We start from the raw sequence: 17742 nt of genomic DNA, 5'->3' as shown, positions 1-17742 counted from the left end.
CTTATTACGTCATAGGGGCAGTTACATCAGATCTCACACACACACACACACACACAAAAGGAAGGCAATTATATATATAATACTGAATTGTGGCCCAGCTAAGTTGACACATAGTTGGCAACATATATATCAGAAGGCATACATAGTGCATGGAAAGCTAGATAAATAGATATCAGTAATTCTGGGGAAGAGGAACCCCAAACTCCCACATTTGATACATAGGCAAACTAAGATTCAGAGAGACAAAAAGTTAATTATATTTATTTTTGTTTCAAAAATAAGCAAAGAGCTTTGAGGAATTTCATACCAAAAAAGGCCTGGGTTATTGAAAGTGGAGGTCAGCCAGCAATAACAGTACAGAGGGAGGTTGCTGGGCAAGAAATAGGACTTGCTTGGATACAGGGAAGAGAGTAGATGCCAGTAGGGATCAAGGAGCCACAGGGTGGACCGTGGGGAGGCACGCTCCGGGTGGAAGTTAGTCATCCCATTCATCATCTTCATCCTCATCACCAGCCTGGTCTTCCCCTTCATCTGCAGGGAAGAAGTGAGAAAAGGAAATGGAGTGCGGGAGCTCAGGCTAGACCAGAGGGTTTCTAGGGTTAGAAAGGTCGGGCAATGGTTCTGGGATCTGGGGTCTCCTGTTAGGCGATCAGAGGTGGGACCTGTGTGGTTAGATGAAGAAGGGGCCTGCTTCCTTCGAGGAGTGAGAGCCAGGTTCCGTTTGGGACAAGGTAGGGATTGTAGCTGGGGATGGGGAAGGTGGGGGGAGAAGAGGGGGACCGATTCCAATGACCTACCTATAACCCACTCCCAGCGGGGTGGACAACAGATAAGGTGAAGGGGTAAAGGGAGACATGGAACAGTCCAAGACATGGAAAAATAATAATTTTAAATTACCAAGGGTTCATGAGGGAGGGGGAGGGAGAGAAAAAAAATGAGGAGCTGATACCAAGGGCTCAAGTAGTAAGAAAATGTCTTGAGAATGATGATGGCAACAAATGTACAAATGTACTTGACACAATGGATGGATGTGTGGATTGTGATAAGATTTTTAATCAATATTGTCATCAGAGCTGGAGTTATTATTACACATAATGCATTCATGCACACAGTGTCACCCACCCCTGGGGCTAGTGTCACTGGTGACGATGACTCTTGGGATTGCTTTGTGCCTTCACTAGCACTGGGCGGCTGGTGCCTGGTCCTGCCAAAGCCTACAGAGGACAGCCAGGGTGGGGGAAGGGCTGGGCTCTCACCCGAGGAGTGGATGGCTCTGCTTCTCTTCTGCATCACGTGCATCAGGGCCCCTACCAGTCCCTCTGAGCTCTGTGGTGGCGGCTGCAACGCTGAATTCTCTGGGGCTGTAGGAGTCTGCGGCAGTCACAACACACAGCGTTGAGGGCTTCTCAAAGGAGCATTATTCCGTCTCTCCATTACTTCTCCTCCCGTGCACACACACCTTGATCACCTTCAAGGTTCCAGACCACTTCATCCTGCCCCTACCCCAACCTCTTGACTGCCACTGAACCCCAAAACTCAAAATCTGCGGAGTACACCCCGAAGGTCAGACCCTTATCCCTCCAGCAGCACCATCCTTACCTTGTTCAGCTGAATTCCCTGCCGGATTTGATCCAAAAGTGCTCCCCGACCCCCACCAGGGGCTAGGCCACCCCCAGACCCCAGAGCTGGAGGGAGTGGGGGAGCAGCCGGTCCATCCCCAGAGCTTGGCGGTGGCGGTGGCGGCGGTGGTGGTGGCAGAGGCGGTCCCCCAGCTCCAGGGAGTGGGGGAGGCGGTAGTCCAGAACGTGCAGTGGCTGGGGGTGGTGGTGGTGGAGGGCCTCCTCGACCTGGAGGTGGGGGTCCCCGGGGTGTTGGTGGGGGTGGAGTGCCCCCCAAAGGTACAGGAGGCAGTGGACCAGAACGACCTTTGTTACTCCCCATAATAGGAGGCCTGGGAGGCTGATTTCCTCCACGGGATGGGGGTGGCGGTGGTGGATGAGGTTCTGGCGTGGAAGAATAATATAAAGTTGTTATTCAGTTTTGCTCCTTTGTAAAATGGGAACCTCAACCAACCAACTCCCAGTTCAAGCAGAGGGTCTCCATGAGGACAGACGGGCCTCAGTGTAACTCTTGGGTACCAGCTGTTAGGGCTGGAGAAGAAAAGGTGCATCGGCGGTAGAGATGCTCACCTTGGCGCCTCATCTCCTGCCGCACAGCCTCTAACCCGCCCTGGTCCTCAATGAAGTCATAGATGAGTTTAGAGGTCTCTGCATCAGTGAGCTGGGCCTCACTGATTCCTGCTCTGGAGAACAGGCTCCGGAGAGCCGGGTCCAGATTGTTGACCTGCCCAGGAGGAGAGAGGCCAGGGGAGAGATGGCAGGTGGTAGGCTAAGGAAGGAGGGATGAGAAAGTGCAGGGGCCAGGGGCGGGGGTGGGGTGGGATGGTGTTCTGAGCAGTGGTTTGGGGCAGGGTGTTGGGAGTTGAATTAGGTTCCGGAGACTTCAGGGTTACTTACGTCAAATCCATTTTGAGGGTCCCACCCCACGTGGCTGACATGTCTGGGTGAAGAGAAGAGACCCCAGTGAATCCCGACTGCTCTCCTCTCCTGTCCTTTCTACAGAGGCTCTCTAGCTCACTCCTGCCCAGAGGGACTCTGAGAGGCCAGAAGTAACGAATAATTGAGCGAATAAACGCAATATGTGAGAGAGAAGGAATCCATAGTCTGCAGTGCCTGTCTACCCGCCCAGCTCTCTTCCCTGCCCCCCCTCCATTTCTCCGCCTATCCATACACCCTTGGGAACACTGATTTAGTTATACATGTTTTCTCGGCACCCATCTCCCCCCACCACACACACACACTTGTTGACCCATTTGTCCACCAATGTGCCCTTGCACTCGTCAGTCCACCAATCTATCCACAGATCTGTCAACCCATCCATTCATCTACCCACCAGCCTACCATCTAAGGTAGAAACTAAGGTGAGGCACGCAATGTGCCCAGGGTGCAAAATTGAAGAGGCGCACACAACCAGAATCATTCATGGTGCTTTGCGTGACTCTGAGGGTGACTACCTCTTTAAAGTGTGTGCCCTAGGCACGCACCTTCCCTCCTCCTGCCTAGTCCCAGCCCTGTACCCATTCACCCATTGACTCAGCTCTCCACCCTCCCATCCACCTATCTACCCATCCACCTGCCCATCCTTCCATCAGCTCATTCATCTGCTCGACTGTCCTACTGTCCACTGCCATCTGCCATCCTGGGATCTACCGTCTTGGGCGAGGGGAGGTTCTCACTTGAATCCACTTGGTGCCCCGATGTCGGCCTTGCTGATCTTCTTTTTTCCTGAGCGTTTCTTGTCAACTGGGCCAGGTCCTGGTGCTGGGAGCCCACGGTACCTTGAACTCGTGATATCTGGGTTCTGGATGTCTACTGTCACCAGCCCCAGGGACAGTGGGCCAGCTGGTGTGCCTTCGGGCAAAATAAGGTGACTATTGACCCATTTAGCTACCAACTAAAGCATAAAGACAAGAGGCAGGAAGGTGGAAAACTAGGGAAAATCTGTGTATGTGCTTGATAGTCCAGTAGGATTTGTGGAGAAGTGGATAAATGCCACAAACTATTAATACATTCAGTGATTCATTTGTTTATTCACTTATTGATGCTTATATTTAGTTATTTTATTTTTTTAATTTAAAAATTAATTATTAATGCATCATTCACTGAATCATTAACTCGTTAACTTATTTATGTACTTAATCACTCATTCAATCATCTCTTCCTTCACTGACTGAAATAGTGTCACTTACTCATTTATTCACTCATTGATCCATTAATTCATTCAGTCATCCATCTGTCTATTCATCTATGCACCTACCCACTCACTCACTTATACATTAATACATCTATAGATCTATGCTTTCATCTTGTCATCAATTTCTCTACCATCAGCCCATCTATCCAAGCACTCATCCAGACGCCCTCCACTCATCCATCCATTCCCATGTCCATACACACTTGCTTACCCAACTACTCAGTTCATCCACTCACTCACATATTCACCTTTTCGTTCATGTATCCATACACCTTCTAACCCACCCCTCTACCTTCTGTTCTCACCCAACAACTCTCCCACTCGGACACAAGGAAGGAGCTGTACTCACCCCCTAGGTCTCCACCTGGGTGTTGGGGCAGGGGTGGGAGCCCCCCTCGTCTCTCTGGGAAAATGGAATGGGTAGAGAGTGATCACATCCCTGTCACAGGTTCCTGACCTAATTGCTTACTACCCTTGGACTAAAGGACTCACCCTCATGTGCTGATGCTGGTGCTGGTGGCCTGGGTAGCTGGCGTCTGTCTGTGGAGAGACAGGTGTACTAGGAGTCAGAGCCAGGGGAGGGCCTTTTCCAGCTCCCACCCATATACTTACCACCCCGAGGGCCTCCTCACCTCCACTTTGCCTCTGATTTCTTTTCTGTATCTTCTCCTGCACCAGGGCCCGGAAGACCTGGGCCTCTCCCTCATCAGCAAAGTTAAGCCCCGCTTGGCAGTCCTGTACATACCTTGGGGTCAGCAACCTTTCAGGACCCCACCTACCCCCATCTCCTTCTCACACCCCAACTGAGGCCCAGGGATTGGTTGGTCACTTACATCTCCAGCGAAGGTATGGAAGAAGGGGGTAGGAGTGGAGTAGACCAGCTGTGAGTACAGCTCCTGTTCCCAGAGCATCCGGCCAGCCTGGAGAGGAGCAGGGCGGAGAACAGACTGGCATTGAGGCTTTCCCTGCAACAGGGAGTATGGTGTCCAGGTTTGGGGCCCTGGGATCTAGTGTGGAGTTTTTCAGCGCAGTGTCAGAGTTCGGGGTCCGGGTGTCAGAGGTCTAAGGTATAGTAAGGAGTCAGACATATGCTGTATGAAGTTTGGGGTTGGGGTTCAAGGCTCTTGATATAGGAGTTAGGGGATGATTTGAGGATTTAGGACTCAAATCCTAGGAAACACGCTCATAGATTTGGTCCTGCACATACCCCACCATAATGGATATGGAGTAGATAAGTATTTAGATAAATATTTGAGGGTTGGGGTCAAGATTTAAGGTCTAGGAATATAGAATTTGGAGCAGGGTTATGACTTAAGAATATGGTCAATATTTGAGTACCCTGGGATATTGCTGTAGTTATGCTGAGCCCATCTGGATGGATTAAGAACATTACATTTTAAATTTAGTTTTCCACCTGAAGAATCCAGTTTTGGCTTTGTGGGATAGATTTTTCTACTTGGAGCTACTCCCATATTAAAATGCTTAGGAGTGTTAATATGGGGATTCTGGGGTCTATGTTTGGTTAAAAGCTATATTTGATAAAATTTGTCATATTAATAAACTAGAAAAGAAAACCATATGATTATATTGAGGGACACAGAAAAGGCCTTTGACAAAAACGAAACTCCAGTTCTGATGTTTTACTAAAACAACAACTTTCCGAGAACTGGGACTAGAAGGGAACATTCTCAATATGATAAAGAATATCTATGAAAACCCCACAGCTAAACATAGTACTTATTGGTGAAAGCTTCCACTACATACCACCGAGATTCGGGATAAGGCAAAAGATAGTCCCTCTTACCACTTCTACTTAACATTGTACAGGAAGTTCTTGCTAGTGAAACCAGACAAGGAAAAAAAAATGAAAACAGATTCAGGGATTCAAGACTAAATGGGGTATTCACGTTTGTGGTTTGTGGAAGGGATTTATGAACTAGGAGTCAGGCAACATCTGAGAGTCAAGAGTTTTGACAGGATTCTGGGAGCCACGGTTATAATTTTCAAGTAGATTTGTATAAATGCAGTGGCCATGGTTTGGAGTTTGTAGAACAGATTAGATTTTGGAGGTGCACTAAATACTGTAAAGCCTACAAAAGTTGCACCCATGTAAGGTGGAAACCTGTTAGAGAAAGAAACCTAAAATATTAAAAGAAACCTAAAAATATTCCCCCTATTGAAAGTGGTAAGACAGCATCCTATCAAAGGCAGGAAACTTTGGAGACCCAGAAAAACAAGGCAGTTCTGTTGAGTTCTGGCCCTCACAGGTTTGTTTCAGCATATCGGTGGGATTAGAGATTTTCTTATGGGTCATTCTGGGTCACTCGGACCCAGATTTCAAACCAGGGTCTAGATGAAATGTTGGGCTCTGGGGTTTAGGGATTCAGGATCTGGTTGGAGGGCTTGGGGTCATGGGCAGAGAACTGGGCCTGCAGGCTGAGAATTGTGTTCCATGTTCAGCCAGGGCTGGGGCTCACCTGGAGGCCGTAAAGTCTGATGAAGTAGGACTTTTGTGGGTTATCCTTCACAAAGCACACAGCCCCGCAATACTCCTTGGTCCAGTGCTCCGCTCCAGGAGGCAGCGCCAGATACAGTTGAACAACTGCCGTGGCCAGGGTCTGGGGAGGGAAGAGCAGGGCTCAGTGGGGCTGGGTGGGGGAGTCAGAGAGGGTCTTGGAGCCACCCCTGGACCGTCCTTGCCAAAGCAGAAGTGCATGCAGAGAGAACGTGAGGTGACCTTAAGATCTTCCTGAGATCGGTGAATGGTGGCAAATGGATTTTAGGAGGAGAGATGATGGAGAGAAAGAGGAGGGGGAAGAAAGCGAAGAGGAAGGATGGGATGGGGAGGAGGAGAGGGAAACAAAGAGGACCAGGAGGTCCCCATCTCACCCAGCATTTCCGCCCAAGCATCTCGAAGATTTGCTGGTTCTCTTGGTCCTGAAGGAGGGTGGAAGGTATGTTCTGATGAACCCCTGGACCTCCGCGGCCCCTCGGCCTGCCTCCCGCAGAGCCCCCACTCATAGTGCCTTCTCCCCTTGTCCTCTAGAGCCAGGCTCTGGGTGCAGGGTAAGAAGAGGAACTTCCGCAGTGAGCAAGGGAACAGGAAGTGTAAAGAAACCACAAGGGAAACAAGTCCTCCAAGGGCCCCTCGGTGGGCCTTGCCTCCTCCTCCCTCGGACAGGCTTAGACCCTCCTCCTTCAGACCAGCCTGACTGAGCCCACCTCCATTTGACTGGTTAGGCCTATCTCACTTTGCCCAGCTTGGGTTCTGTTTTTCCTTTCTGACTGTCTGGGGATCCATCTCCTGACCAGCTTGGGTCCTCTTCACGCTGATTGGCTGGGATCTCTAAGTCGCCTGCACCAGTGTGTTCCTGTGGTGAAAGTTAAGCCACCAAAAGCACTTCGGCAGGGCTCACTGGAGTGAGAAGCAGTCTTGGGGCTGTGTGGTCATCTTCCTCCCCAAAAGTATCCAGTTAGCCTGGGTCAAGGTCAAAAGCTTCCAGTCCAGAAATGTTACTGCACTAAGACTTGTCCTTTTCTTTACGTAGGAAGCAGTTACAATCCCACTGCCAAGCCGAGAACCCGGATATCACCAATAATGCACACCCCTCTGGGTCACTTCCCTATCCTGTACTCTTGCCTCCACTCCCAAATTACTTTCTACTTATCACTCTCCTGTGGAAGAAAGGAATTTGATAACATCTATGAGGATAAAGCTAAAATATTGCTATAAAATCATAGATATGTTTATTAATCAAGAATATTGAAATGGGAAGCTATTGTTTCCCAACATATCCTCCACGTTGGTCTATACACTTCTGACGGTGGTGTTTTCATTGCTCTAAACCCTCTAAACTCTTAGATTTACACCATGTCCAAACTGATGTCCTCACGAGACTCAAATGGTATTTCTTTGAAATTTTTTCTTTTGAGTTCAGGGTACAAAAAGAAGTATGAGGAAACAAGATCCAGGCTGTAGAGTGGATGGGCTACAGTTACCCAGCAAAGATCTCCTTGGCTAGCCCTTGCTGCTATCTAAGAATGAGCTGCTGCATTGTCGTGATGCGGGGGAAAAAAGTCCCATCCTTTTCTTCAACAATTCAGTTGAGTTGATTTTCTTAAAACTTCTCAGAGGAACCAGACCTCAACCTGGTGCACCAAGACTTGAAGGCAACATACCAGCATGAAGCAACAAACTAACAGAAAGGTCTGCAGGGCCAGCCCCAATTCCAGCTGTGTGGACCCCTTCGCAGAAGAATCCACTACGGAGGACAGCACTGAAGATACAGCTCAGGGGAGAGGGGTGGGTCTACTCAGAACACACGGGAGCAAACTAAGAGGGAAACAAGAGAGAGAAGAGAACCCCATCCTGGCCCACCAAGCCCCAAGGACGATATTCCTGCTCGGAGCAGCCAATGCACAGGGAGGATCAAGCCCCACCACGAGACGTGGTGTCCCCTCACTGACCCACAGAGCTATGGGGGACAACAATGGAGACACAGTGCGGGAACTGTGCCCATTCTGACCCCCACACACCAGGGAGAAACACGAAGGGAGCACAACAGAGCAGCAAAGGGGATCAAAGCAATGAAGTCCCTGAGGAATCCCGAAAATAGACTTTGGGGGGCAGGGCGTGGTACCTGATCAGACTAGATTGGAAAACATTCATAAAGGTCAACAGACAGACCTCGAACTATTTATAGCCTTTTAAAAATATCTAACTGTATAAAATAGGCAGAATAAACAATCCCGAGGAGAAAAAAATGGGACCAACAGTTGGGGGGTGGGGAGGATATGGGAGAGAGGCAGGTGGCAGAAAGGAAGGGGTGAGTCAACCACCAGGGACAAGGGAACAACAAGGGATCTAAAATGATGGTGAGGAGGGTATAGAATGTTTGGTGGGGTTTGATCAAATACAGTGTAGCCAAGAGGAATTACTGAAAGCCAAATGAAGGCCATACATGAAAATGGGACAAGAGGAAAATAAAAGGAAATAGAGGATAGAACTAGGAAGCAAAAGACATTTATAAAGGTATGAATATAGGCACACATTTGTAAATATATTTTTATGTAACAATAGGGACATAGATCTATGCACATATATTTATATGTTAAGTATTAAGGTAGCAGATGGACATTGGGCCTCTACTCAAGTAGTCCCTCAACACAAGAATATTTTGTTTTAATAACTTGGAATTCTGTGATGCTCACCAATCACTGAAGACAAAATGGGTGCATAAGCAAATGTGGTGAAGAAAACTGATGGTACACTGCTATTAAAAGATATAGCATCTGGGGTCTTAAAGGCTTGAAGATAAACAACTGGTCATCTAGCTGGGAAGCAAGAAAGCTCACATGGAAGAAGCACACCAGCCTGTGTGAGCATGAGGTGTGAACAGGATCAGGTATCAGAAGACCCAAAACAAACAATCATCAATGTGAATGAGGGGAGGCAGAGTGGAGACCCAAATCCCATCTGTAGACAACTGTACATCCCCTCAAAGGGTCACAAGGAAGGAACGAGCCAGCCAGGGTGCAGTATAGCACCAATGAAACATATAACAGTCCTCTAGGTATTTAATGTTTACACACACACACACACACACAATCATGACCCCAGTTCTAGTTTACAAATCTGGCTAGACCAGAGCATGTACACTGGTACAGATAAGAGTTCTCAACACAGAATCCAGGTCAGATAAACCCCTCAGGAACAATAATGGGAGTAGCAATACCATGAAGAAAGGTGGAAGGCAGGGGGAGGAAGGGGGAACTGATCACAATGAGCGAGCAATAATCGACATATAACCACCACCACCCAGGGTGATGAACAACAAAAACATGAATGGAAGGAGACAGCAGATAATGTAAGATATGAAAACAATAAAAATTTATAAATTATCAAGGGTTCAAATAAAAAAATTATCAAGGGTTCATGAGGGTGGGGGGGGGAAGGGGAAAAATGAGGAACCAATACCAAGGGCTCAAGTAGAAAGAACATGTTTTGAGAAAGATAATGGCAACATATGTACAAATGTGCTCAACACAATGGATGGATGGATTGTTAAAAGGGTTGTAAGAACCCCCAATAAAATGATTTAAAAAAAACCCAACTTCTCCATAAGCTCCTATGATCATCCTGTGCATTCAGGAAACTATCGACACTGCCAGTTTGGAATCCCAGGAAACCATTGCCCTAACCTTAGAAACCACTCTTTTGATTGGACCATTTCTTTGGAATGAGACTAAGACAAGTGTATTAATGAGAGAATTTCCCTGCAGCCACCCACTGACCACAAACGTGTTTTATTTTAAATAAGCCTATGTACTTCTGCATGTATGAACTAGAACCCTAGTAGAAATATTTCTTGACTCACTCTTGTATTCTCAACAAAATTAATTTTTAAAATTAAAAACATATATATATATACACACACACACACACATACAAGTATATAAGGAGCCAGTGTTGCTGTTGGGTAAGCATTGGATTGCTAACTGTGTTTGTCTGAGTTGACTAGAGAAACAAATTCAGAGACACTCAAGTATGTAAGAGAGAACTCTATATCAAAGAGCAATTGTACATTAAGAAAACATCCAAGCCCAGTCCAGATCAAGTCCATGCTAGTCCATAAATTCTTCTTTAGACTCACACAGCCAGGCAATGGTGCCGAATGCAGGAAGATCACAGGCCAGTGGGTGGAAAGTCTTGTGGATCCAGTGGTGGTGGAACATCTTAGCGCTGGCATGGGAATTCACATGACTCCTCCAGGTCCAGGTCTCTGGCTGCATCAGTGTAGTCCCATGTGGCTTGTCATCAGGAAGACAAGCAGAGAGAGTATGTGTGAGCTTCCAGAGAGGATGATAAGAGTTCCCAGAATCCTCAGGAGAAGGCCATCCCCATACAGACGGCTCGTTGGCTATGACCTGACTGACAGGCTAAGCTCCACCCCTTCACAAATTGACAAATTATGTAACTACCACACTAACAAAAAAGTTGGCAGTTCAAAGCCACCAGCCAAGGGCGGAATGGTTGGGGTTGGAATTGGTAAAGAAGGTTGGAGGGGTGGGTGGAGGCATGTCTAGCTTCTACCTCATAGGAATCAGCCTTGGGCTGAGTTTGACTTTGATTCTCCTTCCCCCTTGTGAAGCCAAGTCACATGCCACCCCCACACCATTTTTACAGGTGTTTATTACATTATCAGTAAATTAGAAATTCCGCGTCAGTGCAGTGGACAGACTTGAATTAGACCAACTCTTTTGCTGAGAATAATCAGGAAAACTGGATTAGGTGTTGGGATCTCCCCCCCCCCCCCGCCCTTAGATAAGGGAAGATATCTGAAGGCCCAAAAGAACAATTTATTTTTAAGGTCATCTCACCAAATACTGACATCCAGTACAGAAAGCCAAGAGCTAATGAGGACACATTAAAAAATAAAACAAGCTCCGTATTATTAATGTAAGTCAATAGAGTAATTCAATGAAGTATAATAAGAAAATTATTCTTTTAAAATTACTGTATTCCAGTGTGGAAAGAATCATTCTATAAAGTACAATAATTACAAAATCTGCTTTAGATTGCTTATTTAGAGAAAAGTATAAATCTAAAATATGTATCAATGATAAAGGTATAACTTCCCTAATAAGCCCATCATTGTGAAGATTGTCTCTGGGTCTAATAGGGCCATTGGAACCGATTCTCAAACCCAGTAGAGAGGTAGCACGTGCTCCTATAAGAGATGGATAGCCTCAGAAACCCTGTACAGGGTCGCTCTGAGTCAGAATCGACACGAGGACAATGCGTTTTTCAGTGTAACCAGTCATTTGGTAGAAATTTCAAAGGCTGACTATAAGAAGAACCATATCAAATAATTCACTTTACCACACCACTCATGACTCCCCATGCACCAAGTGATGTCCAACAACCTACACCCACCTGATGCTCTCCCATCAGCCACTCCTGCCAGCCCCTACCCCTCGATGGGCAACAAAGCCATGATCATTTTCCTGTTATATCTTGTGCTTATTTTGCTTCCTTTTGAGAGGCTATTGCCTGCAAGCTCAGGATCTCTTTCATCCAGGCTTGAGTAAGTAATAAGACATGGGATGTCTGCTCCCACCATATGGCTAAGTCCATGGAGGAGACATGGGTCTGACCAGGTACAACTACTATACTAAAACTGACATAGAGACCAAGATGGCCAGGTTCACATCACCCACCATCCTTCTTCCCTCCTGTTCCTGTGTCTCATGGCCTTCCACACCCTTAAGGGGCACTTCCTGAGGACACGCTTGGCCCAAGGAAGTAGCAGTTCCCAGCCCATGTTGTAGTTACATAATCTGGTGGCAATTTGAGGATGAAGAGTGAAGGGGTGGAGTCTAGCCTTTCAGTCAGGTCATAGCCAATGAGGCCTCTGTATGGGCATGGCCTTCTACTGAGGATTCTGGGAATTCCTATTTTTTCTCCTTGGAGGCAGGATACTCTCAGCTGACTTCCTACAAGATATCCCTATGGAAAAGACACATGGAGAGAGACTGATGGAGCCGGAGAAGCCGCCACTGGATCCACAAGACTTCCCACCTATTGGCCTGTGATCTTCCTGCATTCGGCATCATTGCATGTGTCTTGAGTCTGAAGAGGAATTTATAGATTGGTATTGGACATATGGACTAATGTCGGACTTAAGGACTTGATCTGGACTGGGCTGAGATGTTTTCTCAATCTTCGACTGCTCTTGCATATAAAGCTCTTTCTTATACACATGTGAGTGTCTATGGATTTGGTTCTCTAGTCTCCCCAGACTAACACACAGTGTGAACTGCTTTAGTCTTTCTTTAACCAACCTGAAGAAATAGTCACAGATGTCAAAAGTCTAAATGGTGTGTGGCTATCTCCCAGCATTTCAGCCCCTACCCAATCTTTATGATGGCTAAAATTGGCCCCCAGGAATTCCCCAAATACACTTCAGGGCAGGTATGAACAAGACCCTTGTCTGACTTGTTCACTGAGGTGTTCCCAACTGCCTCACACAAGCTCTTGCATGCACTATGTTTTTGAATAAAAAGTGTACAGTGTAGAGATACGTGCTGTGATGGCCCTTATAATCTGATAGCCCTTCTTTTGTTGCTGTAGGGGAAAAATAGAAGAAAACACATGTGTTGTCTTCAAGTCGATTCTAACTCGTGGAAACTGGTGCTGTGCAGGATTCTCTTGGCTGTAATGTTACAGAAGCAGATCAGCAGAGCTTTCTTCCGTGGCATAACTGGATGGATTCAAACGATCAACCTTTCAGTTAGTAGCGGAGAGCTAACCATTTGTATTACCCCCGTGGCATTGCTGACAAAAAAAGAGACAAAAAACCAACCCAAGATGGGGAGGGCCTGCCTCCCTCCCACCGATGTCTCTCCACCCTCCGCTGATAGTGTGAACAAATGGCTTCTTTAGGAGTCCTCAGAAGAAGGGCTGATTTCCAGTCCTGGTGGCGGTTGCACAAGCATAAGATGTGCACAGAGAAGCGGAGCCATCACCAGAGATAAGAATGGCTCCATGGTTGATGAAACATACAACTTTCCTCTAGTTCTTAAATGCTTCCCTCCACCCCCACTATCAAGATCCCAATTCTACCTTACAAACCTGGCTAGACCAGAGGATGTACACTGGGACAGATAGGAACTGGAAACACAGGGAATCCAGGACAGATGAATCCCTCAGGACCAATGCGGAGAGTGATGATACCAGGAGGGTGGAGGGAGGGTGGGGTAGAAATGGGGAACGAACTGATTACAAGGATCTACATATAACCTCCTCCCTGGGGGACGGACAACAGAAAAGTGGGTGAAGGGAGATGTCGGACAGTGTAAGATATGACAAAATAATAATAATTTATCAATTATCAAGGGTTCATGAGGAAGGGGGGAGTGGAGAGGGAGGGAGAAAATGCCGAGCTGATACCAAGGGCTCAAGTAGAAAGCAAATATTTTAAGACTGATGATGCAACAAATGTGCTTGATACAGTGGATGGATAGATTGTGATAAGAGTTGTATGAGCCCACAATAAAATGATTTTTTTAAAAAAAGAATGGCTCCATGGTTAAACCCCAGACTATGAAGCTGGATAGCCTGGCTCCCGCAGGGACACTTAACAGTTGTGTAACTTCTGACAACTTCCCCGTGTATCGGTTCTCCCATCCCCAAAGTGAAGGTAATAATAGTAGCCGGGGCTTTGGTTTTTGTGATGACTCAATGAGATAATTCATGTAAAATGGTTAGGACGTTATTATTGTCTATGAAATAGTGGGGTAACTTCAATAAATGAAATCAGAGAAAGGTTAGGCTTTCGACTCCCATAAAGAGTTACAGTCTTGGAAACCCACAGGGGCAGTTCTACTCTGACAGGGTCCCTGTGAATCGGGATTGACTTGATGGCAGTGAGTAGCCTAGCACCCTCCTCCCTCAGACTTTCAGATCCAAGATCCAGAACACATGATCACCTTCCCACTGCCCTTTCTTCATTTTGCCCCAATACAAAGCTTGGTCCAGAGGTCCGTTCTGCGGGGTCCATCAGACCCTAGGGCTGTGAAATACGCCTGGTCAGCCCCCAGGTCCTACTCACCCTGTTCCCGCCTTTGCTGCACAAGAAATTCTGGGAGCCCTTCCTCTCTCTTCATGACTGCTAGTCTCAAACCAGCCACCCGGGGTCTCTTCTAGTTCTGACACTGTCCACACCCTCAAATTCACCGTCAACTCTCCTTGGGTGGGTGCTTCCTCCCTCCTGTACCCCAATCTATGTGACCCCACAAGCATCTACACCTCTATGTGATGCCAGGGACATCCATTCCCCAGGGCGAGTAGCCCCAGGAGCTTTAATGCTTGTTTGAGGAGAAAAACAAGTCTATTTAAAGAAGACACAAAGAATTTATTGAAGGCAAAGGGTATTTTGAAAAATGGGGAAACACGGAGATAAGAAGCTCTTGACAGAATGCTCCAGGGAGTGGTCCATTTTACAGATGTTTGTGATTGGGTGACATGGACAGAGCTGGTCACTGACGGATCGTGAATCTCAAAGCGGTTAGGACCTTCTCTGGTTTAGACTAAACAAGAAGATGACGGAAAAGTACAGAGTATAATAAGGGGGTCAGAAAGAAATACTTTTTGAAGGAGAGCACAGGGGATAGTTTATGGGAATTGACTGCACATCAAAGTGACATCTTTCCTGGTCTAGTAGATTGAGATAGCTGCAGCTGAGATTCTGAGGTCAGCAAAGCTCATGTGGCTTCTCAGAAATGGTCAAGGGGTGACTATACTAAAGTTATTTGAAGGTAAGCAAGCGGCCATGTAGCTCAGAAGCAACAAATCCCACATAGAACAACAACAAAAAAATGAAATCATTGTAAATGAGGGGGAGTGCAGATCGGGGACCCAAGACCCATCTGTAGGCAACTGGATATCACCTTACAGAAGGGTCACGGGGAGGAGACGAGCCAGTCAGAGTGCAATATAGCACCGATGCAACACACAACTTTCCTCTAGTTCTTAAATGCTTCCTGCCCCCCTCCACTATCTCATGATACCAAGTCTACCTTACAAATCTTGCTAGCCCAGAGGATGTACACTGGTACAGATAGGAACTGGAAACATAGGGAATCCAGGGCGGATGGTCCCTTCAGGACCAGTGCTGAGAGTAGTGATAACAGGAGGGTGGAGGGAAGGTGCTGTTGAAAGGGGAAACCGATTACAGGGATCTACATATAACCTCCTCCCTAGAGGATGGACAACAGAAAAGTTGGTGAAGGGAGATGTCAGACAGTGTAAGATATGACATAATAATAATAATTTATAAATTATCAAGGGTTCATGAGGGAGGGGGGAGTGGGGAGGGAGGGGGAAAAATGAGGAACTGATATCAAGGGCTCAAGTAGAAAGCAAATGTTTTGAGAATGAGGATGGCAACAAATATACAAATGTGCTTGACACAATGGATGGATGTATGGATTGTGGTAAGAGTTATACGAGCCCCCAATAAAATGATTATTTTTTAACCCATCAGGACCAACGGTGAGAGTGGCGATAATGGGAAGGAAGGGGGGGTAGAAAGGGGGAACCGATCTCGAGGATCTACATATAACCTCCTCTCTGGGGGATGGGCAACAGGAAAGTGGGTGGAGGGAGACGCCGGGCAGTGTAAGATAAGCTAAAATAATAATTTATAAATTATTAAGGGTTCATGAGGGAGGGGGAGTGGGGAGGGAGGGGGAGGGAAAAAAGGAAAATGAGCCGATTCCAGGAACCCAAGCAGAAGGCGAATTTTGAGAATGATGAGGGCAGCGAATGTGTAAGGGTGCTTTACTCAATTGATGTATGTATGGATTGTGATAAGAGTTGTATGAGCCCCAATAAAATGATTTTTTAAATGATTAATTTTTAAGAAAATGAATTATTTGGTGGACTTTGATAAACTATGAAAGCATAAGGGGGGGGCAGTTTGATACAGAAATGCTATCAACATGTGTCCATTACCACAATTTTATTCTAACTATGTCTATCCAAACCTTAACCACAGCGTTTTCTTTAATACCTATGTGAGCAAAGTCAAAACAGTCACATTTTTCTGTGTGAGTGATCATCTCTAGGTCAAAGGCTAAGTGGAAATTTTTATAGGCATGACAGAAAAGGAGATGACGGAGTTCTTTAGGACAAGAAGAGATTTGGCCCAGAAGTTTCAGTCCTATCAAGAGCCTTGATTTTAAAATGCTCTTTCTCACTCAACTCTTTTGATCATGAATTCCCCTGGGCATTGAATGAGCACACACAAGAGCAGTTTCTTTCTCATGGACTTGGTTGATCTAGAGGTAGGCATTGCCTTGCTGCTTGTAGAGCCTTGTTGTCAGGGCCAGCTGGTCTCACATCACCCACAAAGGAGTAGTTTGTCTTCTGCTAGGGACGGCTGTGTGGAAGTATAGATGTCAGCTTGTCATTTCCAAGCTTTTAAGACTCTAGTTATGGTTTGTTACCAAGCAAGTCTTTGTCTCAGCTATCTTGGCATTATTTGAAGATGAACAGAGCAAGGTCAAGTATGAGGAAGGATTTAAAAGACTAGAGACCTCTGACTAAGGTGCAAGGTTAAATTTCTTAATAATAATAAAGTAATAAAGCCAACTGATTTTTAGTTTGAGTTATAGAGCATAGCCAATAGCTAATGCCTTTTGGGAATTATTTAAAATATCAGAAGAAAAGTTATTTTGCCTAGGATACTGAGTCAGTTGATGTAATTGAAGAAACATTTGATTAGGTAAAAGAAAACCACACTCAAAAGGAGTAAAATTAGTCTGTTGTTGTTGTTGCTGGTTTTTTTTAACACAAGAGTTGACCTACCATTTGATGTTGTTGAGTAACTAACTGAAAATACCAGACCAGTGATTTGGGCTGCCAGAATTTTTACATGATGCCACATAACTTTCTGGCAAATTGTCTTTGTGCCCTTTTTTAGCTATCTATTTATTTATTTTGGTACTTATCAGAAAGCAATAAGAGGTATTAGTAATGGCATACACTACCTTTATAATATATTAAAGTTATTTATCAAAATAATAATTGGAAGAGAAATACTCAATTACAGAGGATAAATAAAATTAAAAAGCAAGGGATAATAAAATGATACAATATAGCATTCATTAAAGGAAAGGTTATTAACAAAATCATACCCAAGTGAATTGGGGGTGGGCATGGAGTGGAGACCCCATGCCCATCTGTAGACAACTGGACATCCCCTCACAGAGGGGTCACAAGGAAGAGATGAGCCAGTCGGGGTGCAGTATAGCACCGATGAAACACACAACTTTCCTCTAGTTCTTTGGTGCCTCCTTACCCCCACTATCTTGACCTTACAAATCGATTAGACCAGAGCATGCACACTGCTACCGATAAGAGCC

At 46.0% G+C, this 17742-nt stretch overlaps 1 protein-coding gene across 2 annotated transcripts; it reads right to left on the bottom strand.

Moving 5' to 3' along the window:
* Positions 1-245: 245 nt before the first annotated feature.
* On the bottom strand, positions 246-10620 carry WAS (WASP actin nucleation promoting factor). 2 transcript variants are annotated; one of them, XM_075538631.1, is made up of 13 exons: positions 10467-10620; positions 6703-6750; positions 6291-6431; positions 4647-4733; positions 4446-4548; positions 4306-4353; positions 4163-4216; positions 3296-3470; positions 2517-2559; positions 2190-2343; positions 1600-2003; positions 1257-1371; positions 246-531 (listed from the first exon to the last, which is right to left on the bottom strand). In XM_075538631.1, exons 1-13 carry the CDS (start codon positions 10560-10562, stop codon positions 476-478), a joined length of 1524 nt encoding a protein of 507 aa, XP_075394746.1. In that variant the 5' UTR covers positions 10563-10620; the 3' UTR covers positions 246-475. The 2 variants fall into 2 exon arrangements, with proteins under 2 accessions (XP_075394746.1, XP_075394747.1); XM_075538632.1 differs by lacking the exon at positions 10467-10620 and having other exon boundaries at positions 6703-6834.
* Between the last annotated feature and the right edge of the window lie 7122 nt (positions 10621-17742).

Source organism: Tenrec ecaudatus, chromosome X, assembly GCF_050624435.1.
Source record: "Tenrec ecaudatus isolate mTenEca1 chromosome X, mTenEca1.hap1, whole genome shotgun sequence".
NCBI classification, from domain to species: Eukaryota; Metazoa; Chordata; class Mammalia; order Afrosoricida; family Tenrecidae; genus Tenrec; species Tenrec ecaudatus.
The sequence above is the reverse complement of the archived record's forward strand: the minus strand, read 5'-3'. Positions and strand labels throughout refer to the sequence as shown.